Source organism: Heptranchias perlo, chromosome 39 (genome assembly GCF_035084215.1).
Source record: "Heptranchias perlo isolate sHepPer1 chromosome 39, sHepPer1.hap1, whole genome shotgun sequence".
NCBI lineage: Eukaryota > Metazoa > Chordata > Chondrichthyes > Hexanchiformes > Hexanchidae > Heptranchias > Heptranchias perlo.
The window spans coordinates 3,638,526-3,652,781 of NC_090363.1; the positions used below are offsets into that span (position 1 = coordinate 3,638,526).

The following is a 14,256-nucleotide window of genomic DNA, read 5'->3' on the forward strand; positions in this document are numbered from 1 at the left end:
CCCCCTCTTGTTGGGCTTGCTACGTACTGGCTAAAAAAGTTCTCCTGAATGCAATTTAAGAATTCTGCACCCTCTATACCTTTTGCACTGATTGTATCCCAGTTAATATTAGGGTAGTTGAAATCCCACTCTAGAATAACACTCTAGGTAATGGGTCTGGGGCCTGGGTGAATGTCATATGCACTGCTAAACATGCATGCTATACGAGCTGAGTATATTATATGCAGGAAATTATGGCACTGCCACCTAAACTCAGCAGAATCATAGAATCGTACAGCACAGAAGGAGGTCATTCGGCCCATCGTGCCTGTGCCGGCTCTTTGAAAGAGCTATCCAATTAATCCCATTCCCCTGCTCTTTCCCCATATCCCTGCAAATTTTTCCCCTTCAAGTATTTACCCAATTCCCTTTTTGAAAGTTACTATTGAATCTGCTTCCACCGCCCTTTCAGGCAGCGCATTCCAGATCATAACAACTCACTGTGTAAAAAAAAAATTCTCCTCATCTCCCCCCTGGTTCTTTTCCAATTATCGTAGATCTGTGTCCGCTGGTTACTGACCTTCCTACCAGTGGAATCAGTTTCTCCTTATCTACCCTTCATGATTTTAAATCTCCCCTTAATCTTCTCTGCTCTAAGGAGAACAATCCCAGCTTCTCCAGTCTCTTCATATGTTACCATGACGATGCATCAAGTACATTATTATTAAGGATGTTTACAGCTGACTGCAGATCAATGCTAATCCAAGCCTAGATCCCCCGTGTGCCAACCCCCCAGGCCCATTTAGTCCTCTTGTGTTCGTTCCTTCAATGAGGAATGTCCTTTATCTCAGTCCTGTTGTCACATAGAGTGAATTCACAGCCATGCCTCACCCAAAGGAATGACAACACAATGACCAATCTGCTGCTTCCCCCTCAGGTGTGAGCCTAGAGGTTTGACCAGTGGTGGACACCGTATCTATGGCTCACACTGGCACTGCCCAATGTCCACACTTGTGAACTTTCCAGCGGTGGGGAGGTGTCACTGGACAGTGATCAGGAGCAGGAATCCTGGCTGATTTTTTCCCCCTTTTTATCCCAGGGCACTGAGGGTAACTTTAGCACCTAAATAGACCACAGAGTAATGGAATACATGGGAGAGAGGACAGGATCGAATCTAAGTGAGGGATTGAGATGTTTTATATATAGAATAATGGATACATGGGAGTGATTTACAGATAGGAATCTAATCGAGGGGTTCGGGGGTGGTTATATATAGAATAACAGATACCCAGGAGTGAGTTACAGACTGAAATCTAATCGAGGGGTTCGGGGGAGTTTATATATAGAATAACAGGTACCCGGGAGTGAGTTACAGGCTGGAATCTAATCGAGGGGTTCGGGGAGTTTATATATAGAATAACAGATACCCGGGAGTGAGTTACAGACTGGAATCTAATCGAGGGGTTCGGGGGAGTTTATATATAGAATAACAGGTACCCGGGAGTGAGTTACAGGCTGGAATCTAATCGAGGGGTTCGGGGAGTTTATATATAGAATAACAGATACCCGGGAGTGAGTTACAGACTGGAATCTAATCGAGGGGTTCGGGGGAGTTTATATATAGAATAACAGGTACCCGGGAGTGAGTTACAGGCTGGAATCTAATCGAGGGGTTCGGGGAGTTTATATATAGAATAACAGATACCCGGGAGTGAGTTACAGACTGGAATCTAATCGAGGGGTTTGGGGGGGGTTTATATATAGAATAACAGATACCCAGGAGTGAGTTACAGACTGGAATCTAATCGAGGGGTTCGGGGGAGTTTATATATAGACTAACAGGTACCCGGGAGTGAGTTACAGGCTGGAATCTAATCGAGGGGTTCGGGGAGTTTATATATAGAATAACAGATACCCGGGAGTGAGTTACAGACTGGAATCTAATCGAGGGGTTCGGGGTGTTTATATATAGAATAACAGGTACCCGGGAGTGAGTTACAGACTGGAATCTAATCAAGGGGTTCGGGGGTGGTTATATATAGAATAACAGATACCCGGGAGTGATTTACAGATAGGAATTTAATTGAGGGGTTCGGGGGGTTTATATATAGAATAACAGGTACCCGGGAGTGAGTTACAGACTGGAATCTAATCGAGGGGTTCAGGGAGTTTATATATAGAATAACAGGTACCCGGGAGTGAGTTTCAGGCTGGAATCTAATTGAGGGGTTCGGGGGTGTTTATATAAAGAATAACAGATACCTGGGAGTGAGTTACAGACTGGAATCTAATCGAGGGGTTTGGGGGGTTTATATATAGAATAACAGATACCCGGGAGTGAGTTACAGGCTGGAATCTAATCGAGGGGTTTGGGGGGTTTATATATAGAATAACAGATACCCGGGAGTGAGTTACAGGCTGGAATCTAATCGAGGGGTTCGGGGGGTTTATATATAGAATAACAGATACCCGGGAGTGAGTTACAGACTGGAATCTAATCGAGGGGTTCGGGGGGTTTATATATAGAATAACAGATACCCGGGAGTGAGTTACAGGCTGGAATCTAATCGAGGGGTTTGGGTGGTTTATATATAGAATAACAGATACCCGGGAGTGAGTTACAGACTGGAATCTAATCGAGGGGTTCGGGGGTTTATATATAGAATAACAGATACCCAGGAGTGAGTTACAGACTGGAATCTAATCGAGGGGTTTGGGTGGTTTATATATAGAATAACGGATACCCGGGAGTGAGTTACAGACTGGAATCTAATCGAGGGGTTCGGGGTGTTTATATATAGAATAACAGATACCCGGGAGTGAGTTACAGACTGGAATCTAATCGAGGGGTTCAGGGGGTTTATATATAGAATAACAGATACCCGGGAGTGAGTTACAGACTGGAATCTAATCGAGGGGTTCGGGGGGTTTATATATAGAATAACAGATACCCGGGAGTGAGTTACAGACTGGAATCTAATCGAGGGGTTCGGGGTGTTTATATATAGAATAACAGATACCCGGGAGTGAGTTACAGACTGGAATCTAATCGAGGGGTTCAGGGGGTTTATATATAGAATAACAGATACCCGGGAGTGAGTTACAGACTGGAATCTAATCGAGGGGTTCGGGGGTTTATATATAGAATAACAGATACCCAGGAGTGAGTTACAGACTGGAATCTAATCGAGGGGTTCGGGGGGTTTATATATAGAATAACAGATACCCGGGAGTGAGTTACAGACTGGAATCTAATCGAGGGGTTCGGGGAGTTTATATATAGAATAACAGATACCCGGGAGTGAGTTACAGACTGGAATCTAATCGAGGGGTTCGTGTGATGAGTCTATATATGGAAGAATAACTGGGAGTGATATAAATATAATCGCTGTATCACTATTTGATGATTTGATTTTGTTTTCCTTCTGTTCTTTGGCTGATGATAAATGCCGCACGACAGTGATCGATTACCATCAGTGATCGATTACCATCAGTGATCGATTACCATCAGTGATCGATTATCGACAGTGATCAATTACCGTGATCGATTACCATCAGTGATCGATTACCATCAGTGATCGATTATCGACAGTGATCGATTACCGACAGTGATCGGTTACCGACAGTGATGGATTATCGACAGTGATCAATTACCGACAGTGATCGATTACCATCAGTGATCGATTACCGACAGTGATCGATTACCGACAGTGATCGATTACCATCAGTGATCGATTACCGACAGTGATGGATTATCGACAGTGATCAATTACCGACAGTGATCGATTACCGACAGTGATCGATTACCATCAGTGATTGATAACTTTCACACACAAGGATTAAGGATCGTGATATCAATATTAAAAAATGATCAGGGAATATTATACACATTGTTACTATGGAAACTAATACAATATTAATGAATGCTCATTTATATATAAAGTATTTTTTACCAAGTGATGAGGTGAATGTAGATTGTGACAGGGCCCGTCCTTTACACTGGACCAGGAGAGAGGGTGGACAGAGCTGCAGCGTGGCTGGAGAGCACGGCCTCTGTCTTTCTGTGGAGGTGGTGGCAGTGTGAGGGGATAATTGTTTGGAGGGGAGAGACGCTGTGGGGAGTGGCTCGCTGAACCAGAATCCAATTACCTCCTTGTTGGATTCCAAAACACAATCTGTAGAGCAGTGGGGGTCCAGTGTACCCGAAGGTCCTTGTTAAATGATATCTGTTATTGGTCATTTCAAAACAAAACTCTATTTCTCACTGTCATCCATCTTTCTGTTTATCTCTCTATCTGCCTGACAATCTGTCTATCTGTTTGTCCAGATATTTGTATATCTGTCCGTCTGACTCTGTCCGTCTGACCGACTGACTGTCTATCTGTTTGACTGACTGGACTGGACCGGACCGTCTGTCTGTCTGACCGTCCGTCTGACTGTCTGTATCTATCGATCTATCTATCATAGTCCTGTTATTCAGGATGTGGGTTCCTCTGTATTTGGGCTGTGAAGTATATTGCATTTGGTGACAGGTGTGAGTTGAACATCTCACAAATTGTTCCCCCTTCTCTTTATGTTTTAGGTTCCTCCGATGGACCCTCACAGCTCTCCTCGCCTCCCCCCTACAGCCGTGTGATTGAGGCACGTCACAATGCCTTGTCCCAAGGGTACTCCGCGCCTCCGCACCTGCCCCCTCTCCCCATGGGCGTGCGGGGCTACGTTCAGGAGACGCAGTTCCATGGCAGAGCCCCAGGATACACTGCCCTGCTGCCACACGGACCCATGGGGTCGGGAACATACATCTCACCCTCGCCCCCAGGCTACGCTGTGCAGCTCCAGCCCTACACAACACTGGTCCCACTCTATCCCATTGGGAATGTGAGTACTCTGCAAACTTCCAGTTAGCAAACATCCTTGCTTTTAATTTCTAAACCAGTCTAATTAATATGGGGAGTCAAGAACACGTGTATTGTTCAGGTGAAGTGGAGTTTGAGGGTAGGTGATAACTGGACCAAGGAATGCAAGTATAATTCAGGCCTTGTTTTAAACTCACAACTTCCGTCCTTAGTTTTATATTTCCATTATGAATTATGATGCAGGGGAGGGTGGCTGGAGGTGGGGAGGGGAAGAGAGGGAGGAGGCAGGGGGAATGAAGAGGGGGAATGTGGAGAGGGATGTGGGGAAGGTGGATGGAGGTGGGGAGGAGAGGGGGAATGTGGAGAGGGATGCGGGAAAGGTGGATGGAAGAGGGGAGGGGAGGAGGGAGGGGGAGCCAACTAAGAATGAGCTATTGATATAAAAAATAACTGGGCCACAGAGAGACCCGGGATGGGGATCCGATTTTTAAAATAAATCCATTGCCGTGGCCAAAGACAGGGCTCCAGTTTAAAAATAAATCAGTAAATAGTTTGAGGAACAGGGTCCAGGAATGGCCAAGCACCAAGACCCAGGAGGCATGGCGGCCTCCAGTACTGCATTGGACTGTGGGGCCTCGAAGGGGCCAAAGGCCATTGGCTGCGGACAGTGAAGGGGCGGGGCTCGAAGGGGCAAGATGCCATTGGCTGCGGACAGTGAAGGGGCGGGGCTTGAAGGGTCAAAAGGCCAATGGCTGCGGTCGATGACGGGGTGGGGCCTTGAAAAGGGCATGAGGCCGTTGGCTGCGAATGAGGGCGAGCAGCACCTGTGTTTATATATTAAAAAAAAACAGGGTGGAAGAGAAGAGAATCTTCAAATAAAACATTAGCTCATCAAAATCTTAAAAAGTTTATATACTTAAAAACGTTTCCAATCATCTTTTCAGTCTCAAATGTAAGAGTTTAAACTCCACTTTATCTGACGATAGAAAACGAGTTGAGGAAAGAAAGGAATAAAAACAGAAACTGCTGGAGGTCTGGCAGTCTTTGTGGAGAGAGAGACAGAGCTAACGTTACAGGTCAATGACCTTTGGTCCATTCGCCCGGTGGCCAATTGTGTAATTATAGGGTGACATGTTTGCAGAGGCAAAACTCACTATATATTTAATATATATAATATATGGACATAGGAAATGATAATGGGAAAAAGTTGACACAAGTATGACAACAATGTTACCATAGGGAATCAAGTTGTGCAGACAGGAAGATTTTTGAAGTACTTTTTGAAGTGTAGTCACTGTTGTAATGTGGGAAACGCGGCAGCCAATTTGCGCACAGCAAGATCCCACAAACAGCAATGTGATAAATGACCAGATAACGTGTATTTTTAGTGATGTTGGTCGAGGGATAAATATTGGCCCCAGGACACTGGGGAGAATTCCCCCGCTTTTCTTTGAAATAGTGGCCATGGGATCTTTTATGTCCCACCTGAGAGGGCAGATGGGGCCTCAGTTTAACGTCTCATCGGAAAGACAGCACCTCCGATAGTGCAGCACTCCCTCAGTACTGCAGTGGGGAGTGTGGGCCTAGATACTTGCGCTCCAGTTCCTGGAGTGGGACAATCAGAGATGTTTCTAACGTCTCGAGTTGGCCTGGATTATTAAATTGAGGCTGATGCTGGAAATGACAGTAGGGTCAGCGCCGTTAAGTAGGGTGGGTGCAAATTATTGGGGCTGTACACAATCGGAAAAGCTGAGCACTGTGTGGCACAACAGACTGTCTGAGGCAAGATCTGGACAATGGCCTTCTGGGCTGGAGCAAGAGAAGCAGCGAACATTGATCGATGAGGCTTTGCGGGCCTCTCGTTTTTAAACGCAGGTGGTCCATCCTGGAGTGAAGCATTGCTACAGGCAGCATAGATCAGAAAGGGGCCACCTGGCAGGGAGGAACGCATGCCGGTAACAGGGCAATGCCAAACGTTCCCTCCGTCAGAATGAGTGGAAGAGAAGTTTGTCGGGTTCTGCAAGGGGAGGGCGATCGACCCCACCTGATTGAGTTACGCTCTAACTCCTGTACAGACACACCACCTCTGAGTTTACACTAATTCTGACACAGAATCTCTCCCACGGAGTTTACTCTCTAATCCCTGCACAGAGTCCCAATTCCTTATATATATATATGGAAAGAAAGAAAAGAACTTGCATTTATGTAGCGCCTTTCACGAGCTCAGGACGTCCCAAAGTGCTTCAAAGTCAATGAAGTACTTTTTGAAGTGTGGTCATTGTTGGAACGTAGGAAACCTGAATAAACAGGGCGCAGCGAACGGCATTAAACTGATGCATCAAGGGTGAGGAACATGCTTTGTAATGTCTCTTATAATAATAGTGACTACAATCCAATATGAATCCATTCGCTGCTAAGTGCTTTGGGATACCCTGAGCATGTGAGGAGGCTCAAGATAATGTAAGTTCTTCCTTCCTTCTTCATAAGTTTGAATTTGTTGAACAGAGTTCCACTATTGGTGGCCGTGCTTTCAGCCGCCTAGGCCCTAAGCTCTGGAATTCCCTCCCTAAACCTCTCTGCCTCTCTACCCCTCTCTCCTCTTTTAAGACCCTCCTTAAAACCTCCCTCTTTGACCAAGTTTTTGGTCACCTGTCCTAATATCTCCTTATGTGGCTCGGTGTCAAATTTTACCTAAGAACATAAGAAATAGGAGCAGGAGTAGGCCATTCGGCCCCTCGAGCCTGCTCCGCCATTCAATAAAATCATGGCTGATCTTCAACTCCACTTTCTCATCAGATCCCCATATCCCTTGATTCCCTTAGAGTCCAAAAATCTATCAATCAGCCTTGAATATATTCAACGACTGAGCAGCCACAGCCCTCTGGGATAGAGAATTTCAAAGATTCACAACCCTCTTGAGTGAAGAAATTCTTCCTCACCTCAGTCTTAAATGGCCGACCCTGTATCCTCAGACCGTGCCCCTTAAAATGTTGTTTAATAACGTCCCTGTGAAGCCCCTAGGGAGGTTTTGCTACATTAAAGGCGCTATATAAATGCGCATTGTTGTTGTTGAGGGATCTTTCCTGAGTTTGGGAAGTTTGGGGAACTTTACTCAGCATCTAACCTTCCAAACCCAGTGTGTTTATGCTGGCACTGGTGCTAAATGTGTTCTCTTAGCTGGAGTTAAAATGTCATCACCTTTTTAAGTACAAAGCTCACACCTGTAATCACACCGTGCATAGGACGGTGACAAATGGGATGACAACATTTTGAGCAAGCTGCATTGAGTGGGCGAAGAGTGCGACTAGGACATTGCTGCACCTGAAAACCACTCAGTGCATTATCCTGCTGCAGGGATTGGTTTATTTCCTAAAAAAAAATTATAATTGAAACGAGAGGTTCGTTTGGTTCCTTTTTTACATTATTTCTAAATGTCACTGTTCACGAGGTTAACTTTGGGAGGGAAATGCTGAATTATTCATGGCAGCTATTTGCGTCTGATCATAGGCAAAACTTCCTGTGATTCTTTTCTCTCTCTCTCTCTCTCTCTCTCTTTCTCCGAGCCTCAGAGATTGTGCTGCTCAGTGGGTGAGGGCTCACAGCTCTTCAGTTGGCACTTTCTGGCTCAGGCATGCAATTAAGAGTTTCTGAAGACATGAAATGGGCTTTTTCGCTTGACGGGTATTTTGGTTTTGAGATGCATGGTTGGGATGCATCACTTGAATGCAGGGCCGGGATCTTACAAAGTTCATAGCCAGAATGTTCCTCTTTGGCCCTCCTGGGGCAGACTGGGGGGGTGGGGGGGGGTGAATATCTTACATTTGTAACTTGTGTCCCCAGGTCGCTTTCACAGGAGCGTTTCTCAAACAAAATCTGACACCGAGCCACATAAGGAGATGTTAGAACAGCTTAGGGCCCGGACAGCTGAAGGCACGGCCGCCAATGGTGGAGCGATGGAAATCGGGGACGTGCAAGAGGCCAGAATTGGAGGAGCGCAGAGATCTGGGAGAGTTGTAGGGCTGGAGGAGGTTACAGAGATAGGGAAAGGGCGAGGCCATGGAGGAACTTGAACACAAGGATGAGAATTTTAAAATCGAGGCGTTATCGGGAAATTTCCAGCCTGTGATTTTCCTTTCGATAAATTGAATTCGGGGGTTGGGGGTGTGGAGTTTCCTGTTACAGGCTCCCAGAATTCTCCCGGAGCGCTCAGGCTGAAAATCCTGGCCCATACCTCATGGCCTGCAATGCATAGGAAGCGTAGAATTCACATTGGCACTTGGGGGCAGGAGAATGGGATTTCCCAGTTTGGGAGTTTTGCCTGGGATTTATTCCATGTTGTTTGGTGAGCTGGGCTCAGTTCCAATATTTGGTTCTGTTTGACTGTCTGAAGGTTGAATCTTCGTAATGAGTGAGACAAAATAAGTAAGTGGATGACACAATGGCAGATGAAGTTTAATAAGAAGAATGAGGAGAGGCAATATAAACTAAATAGTACAATTTTAAAGGGGGTGCAGGAACAGAGAGACCTGGGGGTGTATGTACACAAATCCTTGAAGGTGGCAGGACAAGTTGAGAAGGCTGTTTTTAAAAAAAAGTATACAGGATCCAAGTCCCACTCCAGAGACTTGAGCACAAAATCTAGGCTGACACTCCAGTACTGAGGGAGTGCTGCATTGTTGGAAGTGCCGTCTTTCAGATGAGACGTTAAACCGAGGCCCCACCTTCTCGGGGCAACTAGAGATGGACAATTAAAAAAAAATGGGAATTACTGTACTTGGGACTCTCACCCTCCCACAGTAACTTTAATAAGGGGCGGGCTGCAGGTATAACAGGATAGGCGGAGGGGGAGGAAATGAGACTTGCTTCCTAATTCAATTTGCTGCCTTTATTTAAAACAATGAGCCTGCAAATTGTGCCTGGATTCCATCTGGCAACAGCTGTCGGCCATTGTTGCTGATTTCTGAACCACTCCTCGTGAGGTTCAGGGATCAGGTAGCACTGACCCGCCTCGCTACAAACAGAACAGGAGCAGAGAGCATGCTCGCATCTTTCGACTGCCTCACGTTGATCGTGTTGACATTTCAACGGTTTCGATTGTCTTCGCGAAGAGACAAAAGTCATCCGATGAAGAGATTGCTCTGAGCCCTGATTATGGCCGGCTATCACCTGTATCTGTCCGATGGGTTGCAAAGACGAATTGTCACCGGTCTGAGGAGGATGAAACTGGTCATCGCCAGTAGTGTGAAACGGGCTCGTAGTGAATCAGCCTCCTGCTTCACCCTGCGCCCCGATCCGTCTAGGGCTGTAGAACTAAACGGGCCTCCTGTTACACGCCTCACTTATTATTCAGTTCTGTTGAAGTCGGGGATGGGAAGGATAACGGGCGGCCGACTCGATAAACGCCCGAAACAAATATCGACCCCATGACATCTGTAACAAGCGCTGTCGGTCTCTGGAGGCTGGGATATCCCAGAGCTGAATCACATATAGGTCAACAACCCAGAGAGAGAGAGAGAGAGAGAGAGGCTGAGGAGGCCATTTTAACCTACCCCGCCCGTCGGGATACTGATGGGATCGGGTGTGACGTTGGTTTTACACCCTGTCCGATTTTACTCTCTATTGAAGTCAGCGGAGAGTGCTTTTCACAACCTCAAGGTGTCCCAAAGCGCTTTACAGCCAATGAAGTACTTTTTGAAGTGTAGTCAGTGTTGTCCCCTCCCAGAGAGACTGTTAATGAAAGTCCAGAGACACTTGGAGCAGCATCTCAGGGGGTTACAAATGATCCCTGGGCTACAATTTATACAGAGAGAGGAACTAGCTGTGCTTTCATTAGATGTATGTGACTCTTGACATCAAACCAATTTCTACGTTATTAAATCTGCGATGAAGTTTAACGCAACACTTTCCTTTTATTCCCAGCATCCTCCGCCGTATCTGCCCGGATATGCTGGGTTTCCTGCAGGAGCTCCACAGTCTCAGGTCCCTTCAGGATTCAGAATCATAGAAGCGCAAATTCCGCCTCATGACTACCTACCCATCGCAGTGCTGACCACGGTTTGCTGTTTCTGGCCAACGGGAATCATTGCCATCATCAAAGCACTGGAGGTAAAGGCTCCACGATCAGCCACTGCACCAACTACGAATAAATCAACAACAACTTGCATTTATATAGCGCCTGTAACACAGTAAAACGTCCCAAGGTGCTTCACAGGAGTGATGATCGAACAAAATTTAAAAACCGAGTCACATGAAGAGATATTAGGACAAAAGAGATAGGTTTTAAAGAGCGTCCTAAAGGAGGAGAGAGAGGCGGAGAGGTTTAGGGAGGGAATTCCAGAGCTTAGGGCCAAGGCAGCTGAAGGCACGGCCGCCAATGGTGGGGCAGCAGTGGAAAGGACAGTACTGCCAATTGGCCTTGTTCCAGCTCACTGAGATATATTCGAGAGACAAATTCACTGAATTGAGTTCAATGGAATTTCTATGTTTTGTTTGCGTGCTGTTAAAATCCAATCTCACAATCGGATTAAAATCCAACCTCACAATCGGATTAAAATCCAACCTCACAATCGGATTAAAATCCAACCTCACAATCGGATTAAAATCCAACCTCACAATCGGATTAAAATCCAATCTCACAATCGGATTAAAATCCAGCCTCACAATCGGATTAAAATCCAATCTCACAATCGGATTAAAATCCAGCCTCACAATCGGATTAAAATCCAGCCTCACAATCGGATTAAAATCCAACCTCACAATCGGATTAAAATCCAACCTCACAATCAGATTAAAATCCAGCCTCACAATCGGATTAAAATCCAACCTCACAATCCGATTAAAATCCAGCCTCACAATCGGATTAAAATCCAATCTCACAATCTGATTAAAATCCAACCTCACAATCGGATTAAAATCCAACCTCACAATCGGATTAAAATCCAGCCTCACAATCGGATTAAAATCCAATCTCACAATCGGATTAAAATCCAATCTCACAATCGGATTAAAATCCAATCTCACAATCCGATTGAAATCCAGCCTCACAATCGGATTAAAATCCAACCTCACAATCGGATTAAAATCCAATCTCACAATCGGATTAAAATCCAACCTCACAATCGGATTAAAATCCAATCTCACAATCGGATTAAAATCCAGCCTCACAATCCGATTGAAATCCAACCTCACAATCAGATTCAAATCCAACCTCACAATCGGATTAAAATCCAACCTCACAATCAGATTAAAATCCAATCTCACAATCGGATTAAAATACAATCTCAGAATCAGATTAAAATCCAACCTCTCGAGCTGGGATTTGTCGTGTCCAAATGAACATCCGTTTGTCAGCAGAAGGCAGCAGCCCTGGGATCTTGGTGAAAAGCACCAACTGGATTCAGAGGGTTCTCCGCAGTGTCTGGATAAAGTGGGACGGCAAATGAGTTTTGTGTATAAATAAAAAGATCTCTTTTGGCCATTTTACAGATCGTTAGGCAGCAAATTTGTATCATAACAGATTTACATTCAATGTTTTAATATATCTGTTCCGGAGACACTGTGTGCTAATGGTGTTAACACGTCTGTTAAAATAGCGGACAATGGAATATTATTTGATGCACTAAGAAGTTGCTTGCGTTCATTGCAAGCAGTAAGTTCCAGGCTCATGTCTCTTGTGTCCGTGTCTCAGGTTCTCTCTGTGTCTCCTGGTGTGTCTGTGTTTGATGCTTTAACCCCAGTGTGTGATTCCACTCGGCTCTACTGAGCCTAGGTAGGTGACGGGATGAAACTTCCTCCATTTGCTGGTCATCCGATCGCGACTGTGAATAGAAACTGGCACCTTAATGCATTTCCCTTCCAAACCACCATGGCCTATTTTGATGTATGTCAGTGGTAAAAATAATCACAGCTCGATAACTTTAACCAGGTTTGCAAACCATGTGTTCCCCGCTGACAGTGGGTGTCACTGCCGATATATCGCCAGTGTTGGCGGCACTGGTAAAGAAATTAGTCCCCTCTCCCTGACTATAGGCCCTGAGTAATTGTCAAAGGGAAGAGGCAGGTGTGATGATCAACCCCTTCCAGGAGGGGTTAATCCTCACCTGTCAGGTTTGGCTCAGTGGCTAGCACTCTCGCCTCTGAAGTCAGAAGGCTGTGGGTTCGAACCCCACTCCAGAGACTTGAGTGCAAAATCCAAGCCTGGATTCTGAATGGTGAACTGTAGGCCTATGGAAGCAGGATGGGCAATTACAGCACTCCCAGTGCAATGCTGAGGGAGTGCTGCACTGTCAGAAGTGCCCACTTTCGGATGAGACGTTAAACCGAGGCCCTATCTGCCCTCTCAGGTGGATGTAAAAGATCCCGTGGCCACTATTTCAAACAAGAGCAGGGGAGTTCTCCCTGGTGTCCTGGCCAATATTTATCCCATAACCAGCAATGGCTTAAACCAGCATTGGAGGCACACTACTGAGATCTTGGAGGGTTGTAGGGCTGGAGCAGATTACAGAGATAGGGACTGACGGGGCCATGGAGGGATTTGAGGACAAGGATGAGAATTTTAAAATCGAGACATTCCTGGACCGGGAGCCAATGTAGGTCAGCGATCACGGGGGTGATGGATGGACGGGACTTGGGGCGAGTTAGGATACGGGCAGCAGAGTTTTGGATGAACTGAAGTTTACCTAGAGCCTCCTAACCTTATGCTTCTCACCCAACCCCCAGTCTCGGGCAGCGTTGACACGAGGAGACCAGCTATCAGCCGAGATCGCCTCCCGGCAGGCTCGCAACTATTCCTTCGTCAGTCTGGCCGTGGGGATCGCGGCCATGGTCCTCTGCGCCATCCTGGTGATTGTCATGGCGATCGAGACCAAGCACCGCGACGCCGACTGGGAACCGTAGGCCTATTGGAAGCGGGACGGGCAATGACATCATTTCGACGGTAGGGTTGCCAACCCTCCAGGATTGCCCTGGAGTATCCAGGAAGTAAAGATTAATTTCCACAGACACTGCCAGGGGAGAACAAAAAAAATCACAGGGGCATTAAAAAAACAAAATTGTTTTTCATTTTCTTTGACCGCTTTTGTTTATTAGTTGTGAAAATATTGGAGATTGGGTTGGGGGGAGGGAAGAATGACTGTTTGATTGGGCAGGGGGATTGGAGACGGGAGGTCGTATGGTGAAACCTCCAGGAATACGTCCAACCAGAGTTGGCAACCCTAAAGCGATGGTGAAGAGGAGACTTCTGGGACCTGTGGAAATTCTACCCCTTCCCCCCACCACCTTTCACTCAAGAGTGGGTAAATGTTTGGGAATAATCTGCCAAACAGTGTTATAAAGACAAAATGTTTGGATTATTCGCCATACAATTCGATGCCACAATGGGAGTGCTAAGCCTGGAGTATCCTCTGCTGTCCCCGCCCCCCCC

General features: G+C 46.1%; 1 protein-coding gene across 1 annotated transcript in view; it reads left to right on the forward strand.

Moving 5' to 3' along the window:
- prrt1 (proline-rich transmembrane protein 1) overlaps nucleotides 1–13,921 on the forward strand; it is a 33,035-nt gene extending 19,114 nt beyond the window's left edge. Inside the window, exons 2-4 of the mRNA XM_067973894.1 lie at nucleotides 4,562–4,857; nucleotides 10,755–10,940; nucleotides 13,554–13,921. Coding sequence (XP_067829995.1) covers nucleotides 4,562–4,857; nucleotides 10,755–10,940; nucleotides 13,554–13,730 — 659 coding nt within the window. The 3' untranslated portion in view covers nucleotides 13,731–13,921. The remainder of the gene's footprint in view (nucleotides 1–4,561; nucleotides 4,858–10,754; nucleotides 10,941–13,553) is intronic.
- The last annotated feature ends 335 nt before the right edge of the window (nucleotides 13,922–14,256 follow it).